The 24,368-nt window shown below is 41.3% G+C and overlaps 2 protein-coding genes across 3 annotated transcripts; both read right to left on the bottom strand.

Annotated features, from left to right (window-relative positions):
- Nucleotides 1-5,285: 5,285 nt before the first annotated feature.
- LOC131559340 (disintegrin and metalloproteinase domain-containing protein 21-like) lies at nt 5,286-10,437 on the bottom strand. Its single transcript, XM_058807670.1, is given in 4 exon segments — nt 5,286-7,680; nt 7,682-7,772; nt 9,743-9,773; nt 10,408-10,437. Coding segments are annotated over 4 exon segments (2,547 nt in total).
- Nucleotides 10,438-12,680: 2,243 nt separating this feature from the next.
- On the bottom strand, nt 12,681-24,280 carry MED6 (mediator complex subunit 6). Of its 2 annotated transcripts, XM_058807285.1 has the most exons (8): nt 24,223-24,280; nt 18,932-19,091; nt 17,832-17,923; nt 15,587-15,669; nt 14,775-14,883; nt 14,208-14,323; nt 13,563-13,590; nt 12,681-13,178 (listed from the first exon to the last, which is right to left on the bottom strand). In XM_058807285.1, the coding sequence occupies exons 1-8, from the start codon at nt 24,242-24,244 to the stop codon at nt 13,051-13,053; spliced, it is 738 nt and encodes a 245-aa protein (XP_058663268.1). In that variant the 5' UTR covers nt 24,245-24,280; the 3' UTR covers nt 12,681-13,050. The 2 variants fall into 2 exon arrangements, with proteins under 2 accessions (XP_058663268.1, XP_058663267.1); XM_058807284.1 differs by lacking the exon at nt 24,223-24,280 and having other exon boundaries at nt 18,932-19,236.
- Between the last annotated feature and the right edge of the window lie 88 nt (nt 24,281-24,368).

The following is a 24,368-nucleotide window of genomic DNA, read 5'->3' as shown; positions in this document are numbered from 1 at the left end:
TAGGAGAGAAGAACGGGGGATAAATGACCTGTTCCCGGCCCTTTTGACTGTCCTCACAGCAAACTGAAAAACAGACCAGACTGTGCTGGGTGTGAGATGCAAAGCTGTGTTTCGTGTCAGGCACAAACAGGCGACGTGTGTATTTGTGAATGCGAAATGCGTGGACCCCGCCAATGGGAGAGCTGTGAATTCTAATAATAACTTAGAAAAATAAAGCATGGAAAAAGGCCTTTGAACCTATCTTTTGTTTGCAGTTAACCCTAGTTGATTTCGGAGCATTGGAATTAAGGTGTTAAAGATGTTGCTTTTTGCTTGCATTTAATCCATAAAAAGCTCTGCAATAATAACCTTTTGAAGTATAATTTTAGAATATTACTTGTATCCTTGAAACTATAGCTTTAGAATATATATAAAGGAAATATGCTTATCTCATGCCTTATTGAAGCAGAGAAAAACAGTTTGAGAAAGGAAGATGAACATCACCTCAAGGGTTTATGGTTTCGGCCAAAGGGAAGCTGGACATCACTGTTATGAGATTTATAGTCTCTGCAATTAAAAGGTGGACCCACATCTGGGGAGCTGGACCCCACCAGATGGGAGTCGTCTTTCTTCTTTCGGAAACTGGACCGTCACCATCAGGGGATACTTCTTTGAGATACATCCTGAGAAATTAAAATCACAATAGTGTATAGAATTGTGATGTAATAATTTGGAATAAAAATTGCTGATGAGTAAATGATTGGAAATAGAAACTGCTGAAAAAAACTGATGAGTACCCCTATAAATACCTGTAACCATCAATTATCGGTGTGCAGTTGGAGGGAAAACTTCCCCCACTGTACCCAGCACTGTATTGCTCATACTTTACCATATTAAATAATAAATTGCTGCTTGAATATTGGCCTAGCCAAGCTTCTTATTCATAACATGGGCAAGAACAAAAGCCCAATACAGGCAAGCAGCACAGAGAGCATCCATGCCAACGCCGAGTTACCCTGTGGTGCAATAAAGTGATCTAGATTCAGAAACACAAACGGTGCATAGGAACACCATGCTACCGCTGGGGCAAGAAATACTTAACTAGATCCTGTAGAAGGCGTTTGGTTTGAAGATTTGAGAAATTTCCTCAGAACTCTACAGAACTCTAGATAGTTACCCAGCAATAAAGGGCAAAGTAGTTCAACTTGCTGTGTAACAGAGGAGCCACTTGAACCTGGCACTCTGCAACTCAGGGTTTATTGAACCAATAGATTATCAGGAAATAGCAAGGAAAAATTTATCCTTATCTATTCAGCACAATCTAAGTGTATCAACACAGACAATGACAACAGGGAACAATGTCAGTTGAACCACCCGACTGCTTGGCACTATGAGGACAGCCACATCTACATGCTGCAGGAACCTCTCTGATGAAAATGAGGACCAGCTTATCTGGTCCTCAATGTTACACTACCATTTTATTTGTTTGGTATTGCAGTCAAAATAACAGATGTTTTTGATTGCATTCGTTCCAAGATTATCTGCACTTTGGGATTCCTGAATTTAACAGGGAGAGACAACCTGGGCACTGGATCTCTGACTGCTACAACATTAATTCTTAGTGCTAAACTGAGTGTTAGAACACCTGCCTCAGAGGTGGGAGACAGGCATTCAAGGTCCAATTACACTTGCAATGATGTGCAAAACCGTGACTCGTGTGATAGATTTTTTTGTTGGTGCTAAGTAGCATTCACCCTGAGAACTTCCCAGTGTCTCATACTCTGCCAGTGAGGAGGTGCACAAAAGCTGTGAGGGAGCATGGCCAGGACAGGTGGACAAAGGGATATTTCATATCACAGAATGTCCTGTTTATAAGCTGGAGAAGTTATTGTAAGGGGGCCCAACACATTCTGGGATAGGCTAGGTATCAGACAGCATGTGGTGAGCAATTGTACTGTGCTTCACTTGTTTCTGTTGAGTTCTGTTACTCTCAACTCTCAATATTATTATTATTATTAATAATAAAAATAAAATTTAGTTGTTTCAATTTTTAAACTGTTTTTATCTCAACCCACAAGGTTTACCTTTTCTTTTTCTTGATCTCCTTCCCACTGAGAGGGGTGGGAGGAGAGTGAGCAAGCAGCTGCAAGGTACTTGGCAAACTCCTTCAAGATACAGTGTTCCTTAGCAGCAATTTAAAGTATTTTAGAGATGACAGCCTTGGCTTAGAACAAAAACAATTTTATCCTGATCTGAGATAACTGCAATATAAAGTGTTTTTTAAAGTTTTCTTTAGCCAAGAAGACATTTCAAACAGGAAACATGGGTATATTGTAACTCAGTCCTAGGCAGCTCCAGGCGTCATCTATCACTGGCCTGCCACACATTAACAGCTACCTAAGCCTTACTATCCTTACTGCACTGGCACAGACCATTTCACAGAATCAGAGAATGCCTTGGTTTGGAAGTTCCAACCCCCTGCAATGGGGTTCCACAAGTCCAGGTTGTGTCTTATTTTCTCCAGCACCATTTCATGAACTGCAGTGACCCGCATTTCTTGGGAGACAGTGCAGCAACATTTGCAAATTGCCTCTTCATGTGCAAGTGACTTACATATTAACCTAGTTCTCGTATCCATTTAAAGCATTTTAAAATGCAGTTAGAACGAGGAGGGGGAAAAAGAAGAAACGAGAAAGATCAGGACTGAACTTAGACCTACACCTTCATAGCACCTTCAGAGTAGTGGGACATTTCTAACAAACCACCAGGAACATCAAGTTTTTCATTCCTGTGTTGAAATCAGAAACAACAATATTTTCAAGGAGAAAAATCTCAGAAAGGGAGCTTACACATTTTATGAAACATAAACTGGATTTGTTGAGATACATGTTTGTCTTGCTCATATGGCCCAAGAAGAAATGCAAGAAAAGAATACAGAAATACTCTTATCCAAAGTTCACTGAAAGCCTCCTCCCAATTAAGTCCTGGTTTTCCAGAACAATCTTTAAGCATAGAGAAAAACAGAAACTACAGCATTTTGTTACTTTATCTTTCCCAAAACTGCACTTGTAAGTAAGCTTTCTGGGCTAAATTGTGCTTTCATTTACACCTCTGTCTCTTCAGTGTGCAGCTCTGTAAACAAGAACTCCCTGACTCCAGTGTTTCTCTGTCTCAGCATAGATCTGTACTTGGCAATTTATAGTATACTATTGATCAACAACGGCAGGCCATCAAAGTAGCAACCTGAAACTTCTGCCACTCTTTTTGTATTTAAAAAGCAAAATAAAAAAAGTTTTAGTAGGTACTAGATGTGCACAGGTAGTTGGAAGGTGCTGGGTGTAGTGCTTTGGTTACTTTTTCTGTCCATCTTTCAATTAATTCACATCTCTCTTCTCCATCTTCTATCCCTTGTTTGCAACACCTGAATTACAACTGTTATTTCTCAGAGGACACCCCTCCCATTCCCCCAACCCCCAAAGGAGGTCTCTGGTCATGAGGAATAGATGTGGTGTTCGTCAAGGGCAGTTATCTTGCCTTTTGACATAAATGCAAGATCAAGTTTTCATCATCTAATCAAAACCATCCATGTTCTATCATGACAATAAGCACAGCCTAAACAAACAATGTGTTACCTCATTTCTGCAGACAGCATAGATAAATATATAAGGACCCATTTGCTCTACAGAAAAAGCTGGGAAAAACTGTGAATCACATGCTTTGTATTTCACATCCCATCATAATGTAATTGGCCCTTTTTGGATACAGGACACCAAAGAAATACACAAAAAAAATTACAGGTAAATGCATATTCTAAAAAACATATATATTTGGGACGCAGCAAGAGTTGACCATAATAATTTGTAGAGTCACCAATATCTTTCTTCCCAAGTGTTCCCAAGTGTTGGGGTACTTATCCTGCCTTTACAGAATGTTTGCTAAAAGTGTGCTCTTTATTTTCTAAATACAAATAATTCTTTTTTTAGCAGATGTGTATTATAGCCCTTTATCCTGAAACACCTTTAAAAAAAAGTTTTAACTGTGATCTGGACAACAGACTCCTCTCCATGCTGATCTGATAGAACGGTCTACAGTTACTACTGTAATAGAAATAATAGCAATAAAACTTACTGAATGGTATTTCCATGTCCCTAATATTTTTCAGAAGTTAGACATATTTTATGTTGTGTTAAAAAAATTAAAATGACAATGCTTCTGTGTAGCACTCCATAGAGCTGCAAGGACACATTCTGTTATAGCTGAAGAAAGAATCACAGAATAAGCCAAAAGAAACCCCCTGAGATAGTCAGATAAAGTATCTATCAAATATTGCAGGTATTCTAGGTAGGGGACACTTGCAGAATAATTCCAAATACTTCAGAAATTCAGTTAACTTGGGGAGCCCCACAGACAGCTCCTCTTAGAGACAATAAAATACACAGCACTTCTCAGAAGCAGTCAGCAGTCAAGACACTGGAAAATTTCCAGGAAATAAAAACAATTTGTTCTAGTGAAATGCCAGATTTGGTGTCACTACACTGCAGACATATATTTTACATTTGAGAAATGCAATGCTTACTGGTTGTTATTTAGATAATCCTTCTCTACTCTTCCACAAAAGGAAGACCCTGTTCCCTATGATCTACCTTCCTCCTGAAGGGCTGTTCCCTGTAAACAGCTGTAAGCATTTGTGAAACAGACAGCTGTATCTCACTGCAATACCTGCTCCTCACCTGTTTGTGTGTCACAGATGTGAATTAGACACACAGAACCAGTGGAGACTGCAAGTGCAATTTTTTCTCTTTGGTTGTTAACCAATGACAAAAGAGGTTCATAAACATCTCTCTCACTGAATTGAAGAAAACATAGAAAACATTAGGTGAAGGAGGAAATTGAAGTAAGTAGAGTAACAAGGAGTTCGATATCTGCTCTTGGCATCCCTATGTGATAGTTGAAACCCCAACAATTTTTATCTCGAACAGGAGTTTGGACTAGCGTTACATGGTTCTGCAAGAAAGGTATTTTGACTATGTTTTCACACTGAATCCTACCACATAAGTCATCTATCTACACCTGTTTTAAGAAGTTTGCATTTTTACACTGTTGATATGAAGTATAAACACAATACCTGCAGTTTACTTAACTACTCCAGTTTAAGAGCTCAGGGTACAAAGAACAGCATGCCTTACTGCCTGCATTTATTAACTTAAAAGAAAATGTACAGAGGTAAGGTTTACTCTGCATTTAATGATATCACATGAGATTAGAGCTGTTCAGAACCTGCTGAATTATTTTGATGAGTTATCAGATCACTCTGATAGTTCCTCAATAACATCCCAAGGTAATGCTTTTTTATCTTTGGTGGATTTTAACTCACCAGCAGGCGACTTTTCTTTAGGAACTTCCTTTTTTTTCGGTCTTTGAAACAATTTTCTATGGAATTGGGCTTTTTTCTTCGCAAGCCATCCCTCTATTTTCTGTCTATAATGGATGGAAAGGACTATTCCAACAAAACACACAGAATAAAACCCAAGTAGCGCTAGTCTTACTTTTAGTCTCTCAGCCTTCTTAGGTGGAGGGGGTCCACTGTCAACACTACCTCCATATCCTTCTGATTCACAATATGGAGGTGCCCAGCCATACTCACAGTGACAGTTCTTGTGATTGTTACACACTCCTCTGTCATGACACTTTGTCATGTTGCAGTCGTAGTTCAGCACTGATACACTCATACACGTCCTGTTGATACAAAGCATATCACTACCACATGGTGTGCCATCTTCCACAGCTCCCTCATCTGCTCTCGATACCCCTACGTGATAGTCGAGGCCCCAGCAATTTTTATCTCGAACAGGAGTTTGGACTAGCGTTACATGGTTCTGCAAGAAAGGTATTATGACTATGTTTTCACACTGAATCCTACCACATAAGACATTCTTAGTACTGCATTTTGTAAAATAGATATTGTCACGAATACCACAATTCCCAAACCGGTCACCTTGAGTATTCACTGCTTTAAAGCAATCTAAAGGAGCAACCCTGGCATGTTTGCCAAAGAGATGCCGGCACTTTTCATTGTGGGATGAACATTTTCCTTGATAGCAATAAACACCATCATTGCAAGGAGTTCCATCTTGTAGGTATACATCCAGTGGGCACTGAGGGGAAGTTCCATTGCAATACTCTGGCAGGTCACAGCTGCCAGTACTTGCTCTGCAGAGTGTTCCTGCTGGAAGGACCTTACAGTTCTTGCAGCATCTTCCAGATGCACAGTCTGAACCTGCAGTAAATGTACAGTTTGTGCGGCAACAAGGATCCCTTCGGCAGCTTGCTGCTGAACCACAGTCACATTGCTCTCCACTTTCTACTATTTTATTCCCACAGTATTCACTCATCCCGGTGATGAAACTGCCAGGTGCTGGTGGCTGACGAAGGCATGAAGCACCATTTACAACCAGCTCAAAGTAATCTTTGTAACTGCAGTCACTGAACGAGTCAGTGTCAACATTGTTTTCATACATAATGCAGTGCTTGCGTTTGCAATTACAATCCGGTTTATCATGAACCATCCCAAGATTATGGCCCAGTTCATGGACAAATGTGATAGTAACTACAGACACCTTTTTATCAGTGAAGGAAATAACAGCTGCTGCCCAGTGCTTATCACACACTGTCCCTATATATGCCAATCCCAAGCTGCTTCCAAACCACTGATATGCAAATAAGTGAGCAACATCGTGGTACATCCGAGGTAACAGGTTTGACTTTCTCCAGGAGTTAAATGCATTAAGTACCGGGGCAATAGAGTTAGTAATATTTATAATGTTCTTTTCAGTCCAGATCTCCAATCCTATAACAAACAGCCGGATAGAAAGCTGTTTGCACAAAATGTCCCCAGCATTGATGACTTGCATGACGTCCTTCAAGACTTTGGATTTGCTCCTGCCTGACTTTACATACCGCACGTGGTCCACGACCACTGCCATCTTCACATACGTGATGTGCGTCCACCAGTCCCTCAGCTTTTCGTTCTCCCCCGCTGACTTGGGAGCCTTGAACCACGGCAGCACAGCCTTTTGCTGCTGCAGCACCTCCGGCGTCAGCCCGCAGCTGGCTCCCTCGGAGCTGTTGTCTCCCTCCATGCGGTAGAGAATGTGCCGAAAGGCCAGATCATTGGGGACGGGCTCGATCTGGTAGGTATCGTCCTCCACCCAGAGCACGCCGTGGAGGCCCCTGCCGCAGGTGCTGAGGGCCACAAGGGAGCCGGGGCTCCCCACCACGTCGCCCTGGTAGAAGCAGTTGTCCCGTACGAAGGGGTGCTCCTCCCGGCGGGCCCCGTCCCGGCCGTAGGTGACCAGCGTGAAGGGGCGGGAGACCAGGCCCCTCCTGGGCTGCAGGCGCAGCACCCGCGGCCGCCCGCCCACGTTCAGCCAGTAGGAGAGGGCCGGGGCGTCGTCGCCACGGCGGGGGCTCAGCTGCCGCGGCACCGTCACCCACGCGGTGCGCGGCTCCGCGGGCCGGGCCCCCCGGGCCCTGGGGCACCCCGCCGCGCCCAGCAGCAGCAGAAGCAGGAGCCCCGGCAGAGGCCCCATCGCGGCCGCCGGTACCGGCCGCCCCCGCCCGAGCGGGGATAGAACCTGGAAGGGCCCAGCCCGGGCGGAACCGCCCCGAAGCTCCAACTGCCGTCGTGCCGGCCGGGCCGGGCCCACTCCCCGGGAAACGGCACCTGCGGCATCGCCGAGCGCTGCCCGGGCGCCTCCAGGCAGCCCACCCTGCTCTTTTAGCCAGAACAGAGGCTCTTGGGAGAAGGAATCAGTAAATTTGCCTCTCACAAACACATTCCCAGCTTGTAATAATCTTAATTTCAAATTAATGGCTATTTCTCCTCCTGAGCAGACATAGCAAGGACAACCCCCAGTTCACCTTCACGTCCCTTGTCACAGATGTTTTTGTTGAGGAAAGGGATCATTTGGGTAGATCACAAGCAGGAAAATCTGTTTAAAAATCTCAAAAGGTTGGGTTTTGCTGTTTTTATTATAGGATAATTTGCAAGTGGACATCAGAAATGGGCTAAGGCTTAAGAGTCAGAAATAAGTAAGTACAGAAATATTCCCTGTGGTGACCTTAGCACATCCCTACCACAGCATACACGCCCTCCAAGAAAAAGATAGAACCAGGGGAGAATTCAATTCACTTCCACTATGTTCTAGAATATAGATGGAAACTAACAGTACCAAGTATAAAATCCTCAACCCTATCTACACCACAGCTGCTACATACCTACAACAATGCACCTTAATTACAAGACAGCACTTATGCAGCAGCCATTTTCCTTTCGCAGCAGAGGACATCGTATCCTCTTAAAGACTTGTGATTTCATAGCACTGGAAAGAGAACACTTACAGGTACATCTACCACTGACTACCATCCCCATTTTGGATACAGCTCTGGCAAGACACAACCATAAGAGAGTTATCTGGGTTGTGGTAAGACAGGACGTCCTGCACAACAGAGATATGCACACTGGTTTTCTAGCACATAGTGCTGGGATTCAACATAGCCACAGCTATTACCCTTTAAGAACTCTGTACAACTTTCTTTTCAGCACCGCAAGTGTGTTTGGGATGAAGTCCAACCTGCTATCTTTCTCAGCTGCAGGAGGTGTATCCTTCTACCATCCCATATGGATCTCAGGAATCCTGCTTTTTGTCACCAACTTCTGTGCCCTGGCACAGGCAGCAACACCTAACATTTCAAACTACTGGAGATAGGCACTGCCCCTCCGGAGGCTGGGCAAGAAAGAAAGCAGCAGCTGGCAGAATGCTCTGAACCTCCTCCTGCTGCCTTATGCCCCAGGATCCTGAGGGGGCTGGAACCTTATGCTGTGCACATGGCAGGCCTAACTAACAGCTGTGGAGATTACCAACTATTGTCCAAAGGTGCTTGATTCTGTGGTTGGTACCTTGCAAACATGGCCAGCATTAGCAGCACAGACCTTGTAATACACTACCTCAGTTTAAAGGAATGAATATAGGATGCCTGCTTCTATTAGGATCCATCTAGGAAGATCTTTCTAGATATCCATCCAAACTCATGACCTATCTATTTTAGCCTTAGATTTATTTTCCTATTGGTTTTAAAATTATATAAACTGTTTCTCGTGAGGTCTTTTATGGGCAGCTAGCTGTTGAATGCTTGTCCACTATTTTTCAATTATCAGTTTGCATTTCAGTATTGAGTATCACATCAGATTATGTCTCTTGAAATAAATATAACTCAGACCACAATAATGGAAAATCCTGTTACATAATCTGCGTGCAGTCTGTAGTGCTATTTTTAAATACAAACTTCTGCTGTGCGATCACTGCTTAAGTTATACAAAAGACCCTACTAAATCACTCAGCCAATTTGCAAGAGCCATGCCTTACCACCCCTTCCATCCCTCGACATGAACTTGCCTACTACTTACTTTCTTTTAATATAAACATAGCTATACAGTTAAAAGTAGAAAATACTCAGGTCTCAAAGTATTAGTATAAAGCTAATCTCTCCCCTTTGCCTTGTCCCTCCTCTTGCTTATACCCTTCTTGCTCCAAGAACAACTTGCTCTGGCAAACAGAACATAATGACTGACCAGATGGCATCTAACTTTCTTTACTAGGAAAGGGCTGTCAAAATACGAAGTACGGGGGCAGAGTGGCAAAGAGGAATGTGTGAGACCAACATATAGCCTGGTCAGACCTTACTTAATGAAAAGATGACAGACAGTATTTCTGCTGCACCTGAGATACCATTAGCTTTACACAGTAAACTGAGGCACACAGAGGGCCCCTCTCCTACAATCTGGCTGGATTTTTGCATGCATTTGTACACATACACACATGTACATACAAATATGCATCGCTGTTCATGGGTATGCAAACATTTATATGTACTTTCAGGCTCTGAGGAGAATTGTTTCTGCTAGAGTTCCAGGTATTTTTCAGCTCCTGCTACTCCATGATTTAGGCAAAGTAAAGCCCTTTTGAAGTCTAAATGGTTATTAACTAAGAGCAAAAAGTAGAGATAGTTCTGTTCATCTAAATCTCTCCTTTATACAGAAGAAAGTGATGCACAAACAGATTTCAGAAGTGCTTGCTTCTTTCCCTTTTATCTACAAGCTAGAAATACTGAACATCCTTTGGAAGGACTTTGGACTTCACAGTCAGACTCTATACCAAGAGAGAAAAGGTTTAGATTCTCATGCACTGAAAAACATTACTGACAACAAGAATCTGCTTAACATTTCACCAGTAATATCTGACATAATGTCACTTCAGTAAATTAATATCTCAGCTCACTTAAGTGATGAAATTATTGTTGAATATCTGGTCAGCGAGTAACAGAAGCAGATCTTTCAGTTCCTCATACGGCAAACCTTCAGCACTGGACAGCTACTAGAAATCAACATACTGGTAACATCTCTTACTGTTTTAAAATGTAGTTTGCTTAGGGAAAGATCATTCCCCTGGAAAAGGTTGATCATATTCAAATGCTTGTTTCATGAATGGAAGCCATTTGCTATCCTCTCAATAGCTTAGATGCTGGCACTTTAACTCAGACGGGATCAGACCAGGAATCCATCCCTTTTAACGCCCTTTGACACCAGCCAACACCAGGCATTTCTGCAGAAGACAGAAAGGCTGCTGATATAAATGTGAGGACAGTCTGCCTCTTCATGTTCCACCCTTATCTCTGATCAGCTCAAATTCTGAGCATGGAGTATAATGGTTCAGTCCAAATGTAACTCCAATTCACTTTCATTTACACGTTCCTCTCTTCTTGTACTACAAGACAGAACAAGAGTCCTCTACTTTCCTATTTGTTTCACTATTCAGTTTTACAAATACTTAATATTTGTCTTCCCAGGGCCATCATAGGAGAATCTCTGTCCTACTCATTTTACTGCCCTTAATCAAACCCTTCTACTTTCGGGAAATTCCTTTTCAGACATTGACTGGCACAACACACTTTATTTCCGGTGAAGTCCAGTGACTGATAGAATATTTTGCTCATACTATATTGCAGCATGCATTTTTTGCCACAGCTGTATATGCCTTCACCAGTAAGCAAGCTTTCTTCTGCTAGTACTGTTAAATATTTCCTTGGTGCATGAATAGATAATTTTCTCCATTAAAAAAACAAACAAAAAAACCAAACAAACCACCCAAAAAAACCCCACCAAAGCACCAAAGAAAAAAAACAAAAAAACCCCACACAACTGAAGCCCAATACCCCAGATCTTCATTAAGTGCAGTCTGTCATTTGTCTTGCTAACTTTTCCCAAATTACATACAGGTTCTCAGCTCATTTAATGGCCATTTCCAAGGACTTTATTCTGGCCATCAACAGCAAGGACTGCTGAGGTGCCTCACCATTCATGTCTTATTTCTGGAAATCCTGCATTTCCTTCATGGGGGTGGATAAAGGAATGGCTTTTGTGCTTCTTCTACTACTTGCTTTTAGAGGCATTTCTATAATACAAGAAAGAATGAAACCCCTTTTGTTCTAAGTATATTCACACCACCTTGTCTGGTTTTGAGCATCCTAGAGTAACTGCTTTCTATATTTTCACTTGATCTGATAGTCACACTATTTTCTTATCTACTTTTATCAACATTTTGAGAAATGGCTGTTCAAACCTGATCCAGGCATGAAATAAACCTAATACACACTCAAGTACATGAATATATGAATTTCAGATCTGTATCTGCATTAACTGAGAACAGCTATTGGCATATCTGCATCTTTTAACATTTCCGCTTTGGATTATATGACAAAACTGACATGGATCTTTCTATCATTCAGTAACAAACAGATCTGACTGGAGAGCTAAGCTACTGAAAAAGAGTGTCTTGTAACCTGAAGATAAATTTGACACAGCTATCTAAGCGTACTTTAGTCTTTCTGCCTATCTACATTTTGGTTGCTGTGTACAAACCTTTTTCTTGCTAACTACAGTTTACTTACTGAAAACAGGTGACAGTTGTGGAAAGAAAGCAAACTATTTCAAGGTTCACTCCATTACTTCAGTGAAAAACCAAAACCAAACTAATAGTAATTTCTTTTCAACAGATGAGTTCTAATTTTTCTGAGAAAAAAAAAAGGTCTATGTAAGCAATATGCTTAAATAAGTGTGTAGATGTCAGTGATGTTTCTCTTCCACTGTCCCATTTCTGCGAGTCTGAAAGGCACATGCCTAATAAAGGAACAAGGAAGTGCCAGGAGCACAGAGGAAGAGACATGATTGATATATTTGAGTTACAGTGGAAAATTAGAAATATAAATAGCTTCACTGAGTGTGCAACATCAAGAAATCTTAGCCTGTTTTGCACCATAAATCTCTCTCCCAAAACACTAACTTGCATAATAAACTATCAGCTTAACCATTAAGTAAAATCCTTGTCCAAGAATATCTAGAAACTGAGACCCTCCTGACATCTAACTACAAGGATTTGAGGGCGCAGTCAGCAAATCTTCTATCTTTATCCCAAGCACACTAGAGGCACAGCAATTTGTAGTGGGTAACCTAACTTTTCTTCCTCAGAATAGAAGACAATACATTCCAATGTCCAAGCAAAAAAAAAAAAAAAAAAAAAAAGCTGCCAGCATATATGATGTATTTTGCTACTAAAAAGGTATGCATTTAAGAAAAGCCTTCCAGCAGCCAGGAATTTTATTTGCCAAGAATTCGAATTCCTTCTTATATACAAAAGTTTTTTTTCTTTTTACATAGGAAACCTAGACACAAAGGATGCAGGAGTTTGTAAAGTCTTCAGGAGGCTGCTGAACATGTCCATGTAAAAACCATTCTCAGAAGTCAGCATTTAAAATAAGACAATGACTGCCTCCTTTGAGGCATCTCACATCCTGACATTAACATTTGCATGAGAGGTTTCTACAGAAAAAGCTGTTACAGGGATCTCAGTCCCTGAATTATCAGTCTCAGTGGAAGAGCTTAAATATAAAGAAAAGAGAGCAAGAATCTATGTTTTCTAGGTTCTGACAAATCCAGATGTGCAATAGATTCTTCCTTCACTGGAGTCTCATTCGTTTTTCAGGTGGTCCTTTAGCACCAGCACTCTGAGCATTCTTTACAGTCTCTTTTTCCTCTGTCTTGACAGCTTCAGGGACTGGTTCTGGTTCCTTCTTGATTTGATCCACTAAAGACGTAACAGCAAAAGAAAGTTAAACCTCTGAATTTCATTCCTAAAACACTGTTCACAGTATTTAGAAAATATTGCTAATGCCACAAAGGCAACATTAATATCAAAGGTGTAAGAATGATAAGCAGAGAATAAATTCATACTTATATCAGTTAAAAGGTGGAAAAGATTGAAGTGATACAGTTCATGCATTTCCTGTTTGGAGGTTGCCTATGATCAACTCAAGTCTCTACTCTGACCCATTACTTTGCACAATTTGGTAATGCCAGAATTCCAGACCATCTCACAGCAGTAGCAGCAAGAGCTTACATGGCAACTGAAGGATAAGATACTGCATACAGTGTCTATTTTTTCAGTCTTGTGAAAATATTACAGTTTTACCTGGGACAGGCTTTTCTCCAGGCTTTTGCTGTGAGGGAAGAAAAAAAACCAACACATCAGTGGAACCAAAGTTGTAATTCTCAACACTTCCTGCCATTAATTTAGGATTTAAATGCAAGCAATGCACTCTTATATTCAAGAAGTGAGGGTGGAATGGGTCCCTAAATACACTTTAAATAAAATCCAGTTAATATTTTAGAACATCCAGTTTTTCCTCTGACAACTGAAAAACATTAAAGACAAAAATATGCAGTTAGCTAGTCTTTCCCAGGAGTGGCTGAGGAGCACTTTTGTGAGACGCTGTAAACCTAATTTCCTTTGCTCCCAAGCAGAAGACTTAGTGGAACAAATGGCTACCAAAGACAATCAGAGGTAACCACAAAAACTTCACAGAATGCCAAGAATTTCCATACTAACTAGTGAGTCTCTAGAACAATGGTTTTGCCAAGGCCTTAATGACTCCAGTGATTACAAATGGAGATCCTACACACTATTATGAGCCTTCCATGTCAAGTTTATGATCTAATCCATGTTACTATTGCAGAAATACACAAAATTCCCATTCAGTTTCCCCTGTTTAAATACCTATGTGACTGTCTTTTAAGTTCTAAGTTACAGTAAAACTGTGGCTTTTGAGTGTCATACCTGGACAAATCTGGGTGGAAACTTTTGTCTTAAATCTAAGAGCAAAGCATCTACTCGTTGTCTTTGGAAAATAGAGCTTGGTTCTTCTTTCTTCTTGGCTTTTGGTTTAGTTTTCTCTGCAAGTCACAGAAATATCAGAGAAAGATATATTAAAATTTATTTTCTCTTAGCAGCTCTTTGTTGTATGACAAGTTGGTATTTGTCTCTCCTCTGAACTTTTCCTCCATTTTCTTACTGACATAGGTTGTTTTTGTTGGTGGAAGACAGATTAAGGATGATTCTTACCTCCTGACAAACTGATTTGCTTCTGAAAATGTGTTTTGGTCCCCAGTGGGTTCAAGAGTTGCCCAATTTGTTGACACACAGTTCATTATTGTCATCTCCCACCTAGGCCTCGATGTTCATTCCCACCAGCACAGAAGGGCAAAATTCCTTTTACCTGGCAAGAGCCCTAACTTACCCTTCAGAAACTTCATCTCACTTGTCCACTATCACTGTGCATTGCCTCAAGCTTTCCCCTACATTCCTTTCCTCTCCCAAAGTATGCAGGAGAAAGAGCAATCATACCTCGTTCTTCCTCGTCTTTGAAATGCCACCAGTAGCCCTTGGATGGGTGATAGCGACAGTAGGACATAGCTTCTTCAAAAGCAGACTGAATTCCATGCACTGCAGTGAGCTTTCAGGACAAGAATGTAAGGCATTGAGTTCACAACTCAGGGAGAAAACACAATGTAAATTTTTGAAGATAGGTATTTTAAAATTAACACTCTGTATTCACTTTTGTTCTGAGAAGGGAACTTGGAATATCTAGATTTGGACTCAGAATGTAATTTCTTTAACAGGTTCTCACAAGGCTCTTCTGGAGTGCTTTTATAAACTGACGGAGAAAAACTTGCCAAAAACCAATAATTTACAAGAACAGAAGAAATCAAAATAAACTTGAGTATTTAATTTAAGAAGAAATACCACATTAATTAAAAACACAAGCCTCATTTAAAAATAAATATAATATTAGCTTAACATTAACATTCCAAAGCAAGCTTCACTGATTATGTATTTAATTACTACTTCATACATATGTCAAATAATTTTAAAATTTTGATTATTCAAAATTCACGTTGTTCTGCCAATTGTGTAGCTTTGCTTATTCTGATCTCTCATCCTTAATGTAGCCTAGTTTCTGGGCAATACTGCACTCTCACAAGAACTTGCATTTTCATGTGGGATGCACACAATATTAATCAGTGGGGTTTGTTTTACACCCTTACTACACAAGATCTTTCCTCAGAATAGTGAACGAGATATTTAAACAGCCTGGGGGACAACCAAAAATAAAAACAGATATAAACCAGTATGCATCAAATGCACAGAACACTTACAACTCTGGAGTTAATGACAGATCCCAAGTCAGGTGCTTGATAAATCACTCCAGCAATAATGTAGTAGTCAGCCAATGGCATAACTGTGGGAAGGAAGAGAAGAAAAATGTGTAATCAATTTCAAGCTCTGGCTGAAGACTGTGTATTTGTTGCTGAATTTCAGTCATAGCAGTGACTGAGAAATTGCAGTATTTCTCTTAACACAAAATTTTCTCCTGTTAATCTTTTCCTTCAAGGTGCTTTATTTGTACTATAGACATAGACTGATAAGGAGAGAAAAAACCAATGTCTGCTTTACAGATAGAAAAGCATGTGCTGTGAAGTCCTGTCCTATTGCAAGCAAATGATTTGCTTCACAGAACTGGGGTTTTCAGAGTACACTAGAGCTACTACTAGTCAAGTGAACTGCTCTGGAAGTAATTCCACTAGCCTTGGCTACCAATAGAAGCCCACTACAATGTAAGACATCATTGTTCTGGACTCAGTTTTCTCTAACTTCTACAATCCTCTCAGCTAGATTTCCCAGACCCAATGGAGTGAAGCACACACAGAGCATGCTTTTCTAAATTAGTAACATTTTGCCAAAAAAGACTACCTTCCAAAGGCATTTGCTAAATCAGATTTGGAACTTCTACTGACCAATCAAAAATTCTTGTTCATTAGAGCTGCAGTGCAGAGGAACATTACAGTTGCCTCTGTAACTCTGCCAAACATTGTTCAATTGAGAAACCATAGCAATGCTCCCAGCTTCACAATCCTAAGGACATTACCTGTGCACATGTGTTCCAGTTCCTCCATCTCTACTAACAATTCATCCAGTACCTGCATTTTATGAAGCATGGACACCTACTTAAATTAGCAGTCCCAGACAGCTGGGTGCATATTACAGCCAGTACCCACTTCTCCTTGAAAAAAGAAGGATGCTTAGCACTTCTTTACAAATGGAGCAAGACACAGAACTGCAGTTTTATTGTCTCACAGCTCTGTACCAGGGCCTACTCTCCTAGACAGGCAACTCTCTCTAATCATTGATCTAAAGATTTTTCTAATATCACTTCAAAAATCTTTAAGAATTTCAAATATAAATACTTCTGTTTTAAAAACACACAGAAGTCATGAGATAAGCCTGCATCAGTTGTATTTGAGTATTCTACACTAGCTATGAACTCTATAATTCTCAGTTTAACATCCCCATTCCCATGTCTCATTTTTGTACCCTGATGAAATAAAACACATGGTAACATCTCAGCTAGGGAACTATGCAACTTAATTAAGGTACCCAGCACAAACTTTACAGTTACAGTGGGGAAACAGTTAAGTTCCACCAAACATACATCTGCCTTACAGCATAAGTCTAAACACACATACTGTGGGTAGCTCCAACTCCAGTCTCAATCTGAAAGGTGTCAAAGCCAGAAATTAAGGGCTGTATAATAATTCTATACTCACTTTTAGAAGCTATGTTGAAAATCTCTAATAAAGCATACTAAAGAATCAATCATACATGTTTTCTCAATGTGGAACTGCAATGTAAATAGACTATTATCTGATATAAGCAAATAAAAAACATTACAAGATAAGGCAAAGCCCTGTAAAGACCAAAATGTAGCCTAAACCCCTAACAAAAAGAAGAAATAATTAGCACTAACCCTGCCTTTCTTTCCTACAAAGCTTACTCTGAAATAACCTAAATTATGTTATATGAAGATGTAGTAAACAGATAAGATAATTCAATAACTATTAAATGTGGCTACATGTTTGATTAATCACACATACACAAACTCACTCAATGTTAAAAAGGAATAACAAAGCCAGTTGCTTGCAGATGGGGAAAAAAAGCAAAGGTGTTTGATTTAAAAACTGGAAAATAACACTGTAGGAAAGAATGGTGCTGTTACCACAAGACTCCATCACAAGAAGATATGGACACTCTTGCATGGCCTAACATAATAAATAAGATAAATGGAATGAATGCTATTAGCAATTTCCCATAGGAAAATGTAGCACAGGGCAGCACTCATTCGCTGTTCTCATTTCCCCACAAGATGGCACTCCCTGCTGCTGGCACACTGTAGGGAGCTGCTGCAGAAAGGATCTCCCCACCACAAAGCCTCATACCCTCCCAGTTAGACTGGCGATTAAGAGAGAAAAGAGGAAGCAGAAATGCTTAGACACAATTTAGGAACTGATAAAAACAACGGACTGATGTGGCTTCTCAACAGGGGCAAGAAGTGAGCGACAGTACCTTGTGTTGGAGATTGCCTTTGCTGCTTTCGGATAATGAAGAGAATGGGCTCTTGAGCATGGAGAAGGATGTACTCCACTCCAACCATCTGGCTGAGAAAGAAACAACCAGAGTAAGCATTTTCCTCCAAGTAAAATCTGTAGGACACGAAGAGTGACTAAAGGGCCAGGCAATAAACCAACAAAGTTCTGATGCTTTGAAAGCTCTTTATAATGTGCAGTAAATAAAGGCAAAGGATTTTCCTGAGCTATCAAACCCTAGGTGCACAGACAAACAGAATTATACTGAGACACAACACAAGTAGAATATATCAGCAACAGATAAATAGCAAGAAAGTTAACAATCTATCATCATGGAAATGTCATTTAAATACAGCAACAAAGAACTGGTGTGTGATGTGACCATCTGTGTGTCTGATGTAAAGGCCTCTCTGCAATCACACTGAGCACAAGTGACTTTACCAACGGACTTCTAGCTCTGATTGCAAACTCCCCATCATATTGTGGAGTCTTTAAATAGTTCTCAAACAACTTGCTTGTGCTCAGCATAGCAGATGGGGAACTGAAAAGAAAGTTAACTTGCACATGCAATCTCAATACACAACCATATGCGATCAGTTTATTTACAACACTCACTGCTCTTATTATCCACACTAAAAAGCCAGCTCTTTGGAGGAATTATGTACTAATTATGGCACACAGCCAGCAGTACATGGAAACATAAACTATTTATGAACTCAAAGTATCCCCTAACATAAACTCTATTCACTGCAGAAAAAACATTTAACTACATTACACTACTCAGGTGCTGTTGAGGAGGGAGAATGAGAGAAGACAGCTTTTCTATGTCAGAGAAATATCTAAAGGGTTTACTGGAATCTCAAAAGATACACAGAATCCTTCAAGCTTAACACCTCCTTGAGACGGCAGAAGAAGTAGTAGAAAACATCCAAATACAGAAAAAGCTGGCCTTGCTGGAAAGTGGTGGGACTAAAAATAGAACAGAATGAGCTTTCCAGCATGCTTCCATTCAGTCACCAAAGCCTCTGAATAGAGGGACAAGGGATACTGCACATCAACCAGATGCAAATTACAACTTACTTCAAATGGTCCAGGGTCATCCTCTGCATTTTGACGACTTCATTGTTACATGTTCGGTCATAGAAAGGGTTACTTCGCTCTGAGAAATAGTCCAACACACTCCCATTGTTTAATATTGGAATCCAGGAGCTGTCAACCCAGGAAATCCCCAACAGATTATCTGGGAAAATAAATCTACATTGAGTATCAAAGCAGTCAAAACCACTACAAATACATCCAAGAGTAAATTGACAGCAGTTAACAATTACAGCAGAGAAAGGAGATGGAACACAAACACACCAGTTAAGAAGAAAGAAGAATTTCATAGAGTTCAAATAATAATTGATAACCTTTAATCTTTTGCAGGTTTCTTAGCAGTATACAAAAAACAAACAAAACAAAAAAAACCCCAACACAACCCAAAAAACAACAGCAAACACAAAGATGCTATTTTTGGGCAGATGCTTCCCAGTAACCTTGAACAAGAGAGATTCTAGTCCCGACTATAAAATTAATCTGCCAAATTGCCTACAGCAAATTCCTTGTTCCATAACTCAGTGGATATTACAAGTATCAAACTACTGAACACTAACAATTATATAAAAAAGCAAGCTTTTAAAATGAACATACTTTATAAGCTACAAGGCATAATAGGCAGTTAAATTCTTACAGATTTAGGGAAATATGAATTAAAGTCCCTGCATTTTGTTATCACGCTGCAGCAAAATGTTCTTCAGGCACACCAAAGAAACCAGTGTCAACAACCAGTTCCACAGGCAACACATTTGCTAACACTGGAGATGCAGGAGGAACCTTGGAAAAAAACTCTGAAATTACTGATATTAAATCACAGCAGCAGTAAACAGGAATTTCCTAGACACAAGAAAGTAGGAAGAGACATGCATTGTTTAGATTTAAAAAACCCCTAAGTGATGAGAAATTATTGAAGACTGACTGAAGATCTCAAATTCCCTCCTCACAGGAATCACTCCCTAAAGTTCACGCATTATATGCATACCCTGAACTCCCAGTTATCATTCCAATGAGAATATTTTATTTTACTTCTGTGACAATTCAGCATGCTTAAGGATCATCAGATCACTTTCAAAAATGTCAGCTCACACACTACTAGCAGCTTCTCCGAGGAAGCGTTATAAAGCAACACTATGTGCTTAGCAAACCAGGCAAAATGCAACAGAAATAGCTACATGTAAATCATTTTTCCTTGCTAATGTCAGAATTTTTAGCCAAACTGTTTCATGCAAGGCAGGGAAAGGGATGGAGAAGTCTAGAGACATTCAAGTTATTTCACATATACTATTCTCTCTCCTCACTACAGAAAAGGAAATCTCAGAACACAGCACTAAGATCCCTTATTAAGCACCCAAGTCGTGGTAATGCCGTTTATTCCAAACGCCATTCAAATCCAAAAGAGCTCGCTTTTCAAAAAATCTTAAAATCTTAAGCACTTGCATTCTTCTCATAATAAGCTCTCACATTACACTACAAATACAAACTTTCTTTGTTTGTATGATTAACAATACCTGTATTTCTCAGAGGATTGTCAGGTGAGCTTTAGAGATATATATATTTATATATATACATACATAGCTATCATGCAGTATATAGACTGATAAATGTATTGTCAAATGGAATATAAAGTTGGATTCTAACACTCAATTATCCACAGCTGCTTAGTGCCAGTATTTATAATTGCCTTTGTAACTAGCAAGATTGCTCTCTTAACTATTCTTGGGAAGAGGAGAGGAAGAATAAAACAAACCATGAACCTGGCATAGCTGTCATACTGAAGGGTGTACTGTTTATTTTGGGTATAAGAAAGGATGGCGTTCCTGCTTCCCTGTTCCTTTCAGAAATAGGACATCTTGCGCAAAGCATTTCTTGTGGAATTTGCATCACAGATACAAAAGTAAAGTGCTTGTGACAATACTGCCAACTGTCATGATTTTCAAGACAATTTGGAAGACAAGCCAGCAATCCATGGCAAAAAAGAAGAGTAATTCACACAATGTGCTGAACCTGGCCTTATCGGCTAGGTAGCCCAGCACTATGCTCTGACTAAGCAAGAGGAACAGTAAAGTAGCCTGACAGGGTACTGGGTTTGCCTGACCAGGTTTGGTAGGGAGAGTTACAGGGGTGGCTTCAGTGAGAAGCTGCTGGAAGCTCCCCCATGTGCTACAGAGACAAGCACAGACCATAAGGTGGCTGTCCCCCTCAGTGGAGCAGAGATCCAGCTGCAGCCTCTGGAGCAGGGGATGCCCGAGGGAGGATGTCACCTCATGGGAAGCCACGCTGGTGCAGGCTCCTGACGGGACCTCTGGTCCCTTGGACAGAGGAGGCCAAGCTGGAGCAGGTTTGCTGGCAGGACTTGTGACCCTCTGGCGGACCCGTGCTGGAGCACTTTGTTCACGTTTCTCCCGATGCTGAGCACAACACAAGCCAGGCCAAGCAGCCCCACGAGCTGCCAGGCCCTGCAGAGCTGCAAGGTCGTGTTCACCTGGCAAAGTAGCCTCAAAGCTGGCCCGGAGGGCAAGGCAGGTCAGAGGCCATGCTCACTGTGACACAATGGGCACTTGTCCATCCTGACCCAGCTCTGGGTGCTGCAGAAATCTTGGTAATTTTGGAAAAGTGAGGGATTGCCTGTGTAACCAAGATAACCATCCTGCACAGAAGGTCCTTAAAAACTGTGAACAGGTTGGTTTAAGTGCTGAATATTGATCAGCATTATTACTTCTGCCAATTTCAGACACCAAGATGGATTAAACAAAATTCCTTGATGACCTGTATTTTAGACCACACATGGCCTGATTTCAAAAATTTGTGGAGATAAAATATTTTAATACCCTTGGATTGGTGAAAATGCAGTTGTTGTAGTTTCAGTAATATCTATTTTGAATTTAAATGATAGTCCCACATGATGGTAGGCCCAAAGGGATACACAGCAAAATTACACAATTTTTCAGAGCTGCAAAATTCTGGATTTTTCATCACTAGTTTTGATGTGTCATGCAGAGAAATCTGGGATAGTTTTTTGTAGGTAGACCCATTGATCATCCAACACTCTACCTTAATTTCTAACCTTACTGTTCCCCAAATTCAGGGAACATTATTATCAGCTTCACCCCTATCTGAGTCCCATTCATTTTTTAAGTACTTACTCACATCACTTAATCAAAGTGGCTAGGCTTAAATCTGCTTTACTGGAATGTCTCAGCTTTTGGAAACTGTCATGTTGACCAATACCCTAACTGGGGGAGTTATGCAGGCTATATTCAATACCTGTTTACAGCGAAGAAGAGAATGGTACTAAAGAAGGTGAAAGGAAAGCAATAGGCAGGGGGCACGGGGGTCTGAAAGGGCTCCCACCCTTTGGCCTTAATCAATGTACTCTTGGCAGGCAGGAATGGACAATTAGATGTAAACATTACTTCTGACTATGAGGGGACTGGTGGAAAACATCAAGGCATTCTTGGCAGACCTCATAGCTCCAGTACAACCAGAAAATGGAACAGACTTCTGATCAACAGCAGAGCCACACATTCAGTAATAAAGAGAGGCAAGGCCATGCTTAGTAAAGTTACAATACAGATTGCTGGGGCAATGGGAAAAAGGGTTTTATGGCCATTTTTACAGCTCATGGTCTGTCCCAATTGGACATATTAAACTGACTCATGAGTTTCTATATGCTACAATGTCCTCTTCTACTGTCAGGACAAGACTTACCATGCAAGCTGAATGCTCAAGTAACTTTTTCTGAGCACTGTGTATAGCTATGCATCTCAAAGAAAAAGGCATGGAAAGCTCAAATTTGCTTACCAATGAACCACACCTCAAAGGAACCTGAAAAGGACATCCTGGACACAGTACTGTTTGCTGCTCAGAATATCAATATGAACGTAATACCTGTAAAGAAGCCTTGTTCTCAGACATATAGGCTGGTACAGTATTTAAGAGCAGTCAATCAGATACCTCAACTCTGTTGTGCAGATGTGCTTCTTCTACCAGGTTAAAAAGCCCATTTTGGAACAACAGCATTGGAGAAATTAATGGAGGACTGTCTCCTGTGGGAGGGACCCCACCATGGAGCAGTGAAGGCTGTCAAGAGTTCTCCTGGTGAGGAGGACAGAGTGACAGTGTCAACACGTATGAACTGATCACAACCCCATTCCCTGTTCACCTTTGCTGCTTGGGGGAGAGAAGTTAGAGAATTTCAGAGTGAAGTTAAGCCCAGGAAGAAGGGAGTGGTGGAGGTGTCTGTAAGATATCTACTTAGTATTTTGAACTATATTAGATAAAAGACTTTGAGGGAGCCTAAATTTATCTGGAGTAAGACAGAAGGCTCTCACATCAGCTAATAACCTAATACAGCACTCCTCCATTAATTGTCTGCATAGTTCCTTTGTATCTCAAATAAGGCAGTCAGAAAAACACACAGGACTACACATAACCATTAAGAATTTGAAGACAAAAAAGGAGAAAACATCTGGGGCATTATCAAAACTGACCCTTCATGAGATTTTCCTAAATACCTTCTCTTATTCATTCTCTGAGACTCCACCACACACGCTTCTGATGTTATTCCATCCAGAAACTCTTATGGAGAAAAATAACTTCCTTTCCTGTGGCCTCTGAACCCCCACTTCTCTGAAAGCTCAAATTCTTCACAACAATTTAACTTCTACTTTGTTTACAACATAAATACTCTTTAATACCTCAGTCAAATATCACTTCTTTAAAACATAATCTCTCTTAATTCATATCCCTGATTCCACACCTCCACACCCAAATGTTTATTGTTACTTCAGCTTTCTTTCAGACTTTCCTAACACCTGGCCTGCCTCACCACATCCACCTGAAGTGCTCTTAAGTTTACCAGCCCCACTCGCTGCTCCGGTCCTGTGCAAGTCCCACACACACGCCAGGGCTTCCCACTTTCTCCCACACTTCAGAGCGGGAACTCTTTTTAAGCTGCTCCCTTACGTCGCCATCTCATTGCAGGACCTCTTTATCCCCCCTGAAAAGGCAGAGTCTACCACAAGGGAGCTTGTTTTCCCCAGGCGGCCTGCGCACATGCTCACAGCCTTCCGCGCATCCAAGAAAGCTGCTTTTTGGGCAGCTTCACTGCCCGGCCGTTCCAGCTTCCAGGGACCGTCACACCACCACACCGACTCCCTCCTGCGGCTGCCCCGCGGAGGGCTCTGCCCCGCGGGCGGAGCTGACCCCCGGCCGCCGAGCAGAGCCCCGAAGCCGCGGGGTGCGAACCCCGAGCGCCGCCCGAGCCCCGGGCCTACCTCGGATGTCAACAGCCGCCATGGCCGCGCGGAGCACGTCCGGAACGGGGCAGGGCGGGGCGGCGCGCAGGAAGCGGCCTTGGAGCGGGGAGGCGGGGCCGGCGGGCGGGGAGGCGGGGCCGGCGGGAGGGGAGGCGGGGCCGGCG

This window comes from Ammospiza caudacuta, chromosome 6 (genome assembly GCF_027887145.1).
Source record: "Ammospiza caudacuta isolate bAmmCau1 chromosome 6, bAmmCau1.pri, whole genome shotgun sequence".
In the NCBI taxonomy this organism is placed as follows: domain Eukaryota; kingdom Metazoa; phylum Chordata; class Aves; order Passeriformes; family Passerellidae; genus Ammospiza; species Ammospiza caudacuta.
The sequence above is the reverse complement of the archived record's forward strand: the minus strand, read 5'-3'. Positions and strand labels throughout refer to the sequence as shown.

Excerpts from the sequence above, each read along its gene's own strand:
- MED6 (XM_058807284.1), bottom strand. The coding sequence starts at position 19,236 with ATGAAATTCTTCTTTCTTCTTAACTGGTGTGTTTGTGTTCCATCTCCT. Across the intron at positions 14,884-15,586 it reads CTGTCATTAACTCCAGAGTT|CTCACTGCAGTGCATGGAAT; the intron begins GTAAGTGTTCTG and ends TTGTCCTGAAAG. Across the intron at positions 13,179-13,562 it reads TGGAGAAAAGCCTGTCCCAG|TGGATCAAATCAAGAAGGAA; the intron begins GTAAAACTGTAA and ends TTACGTCTTTAG.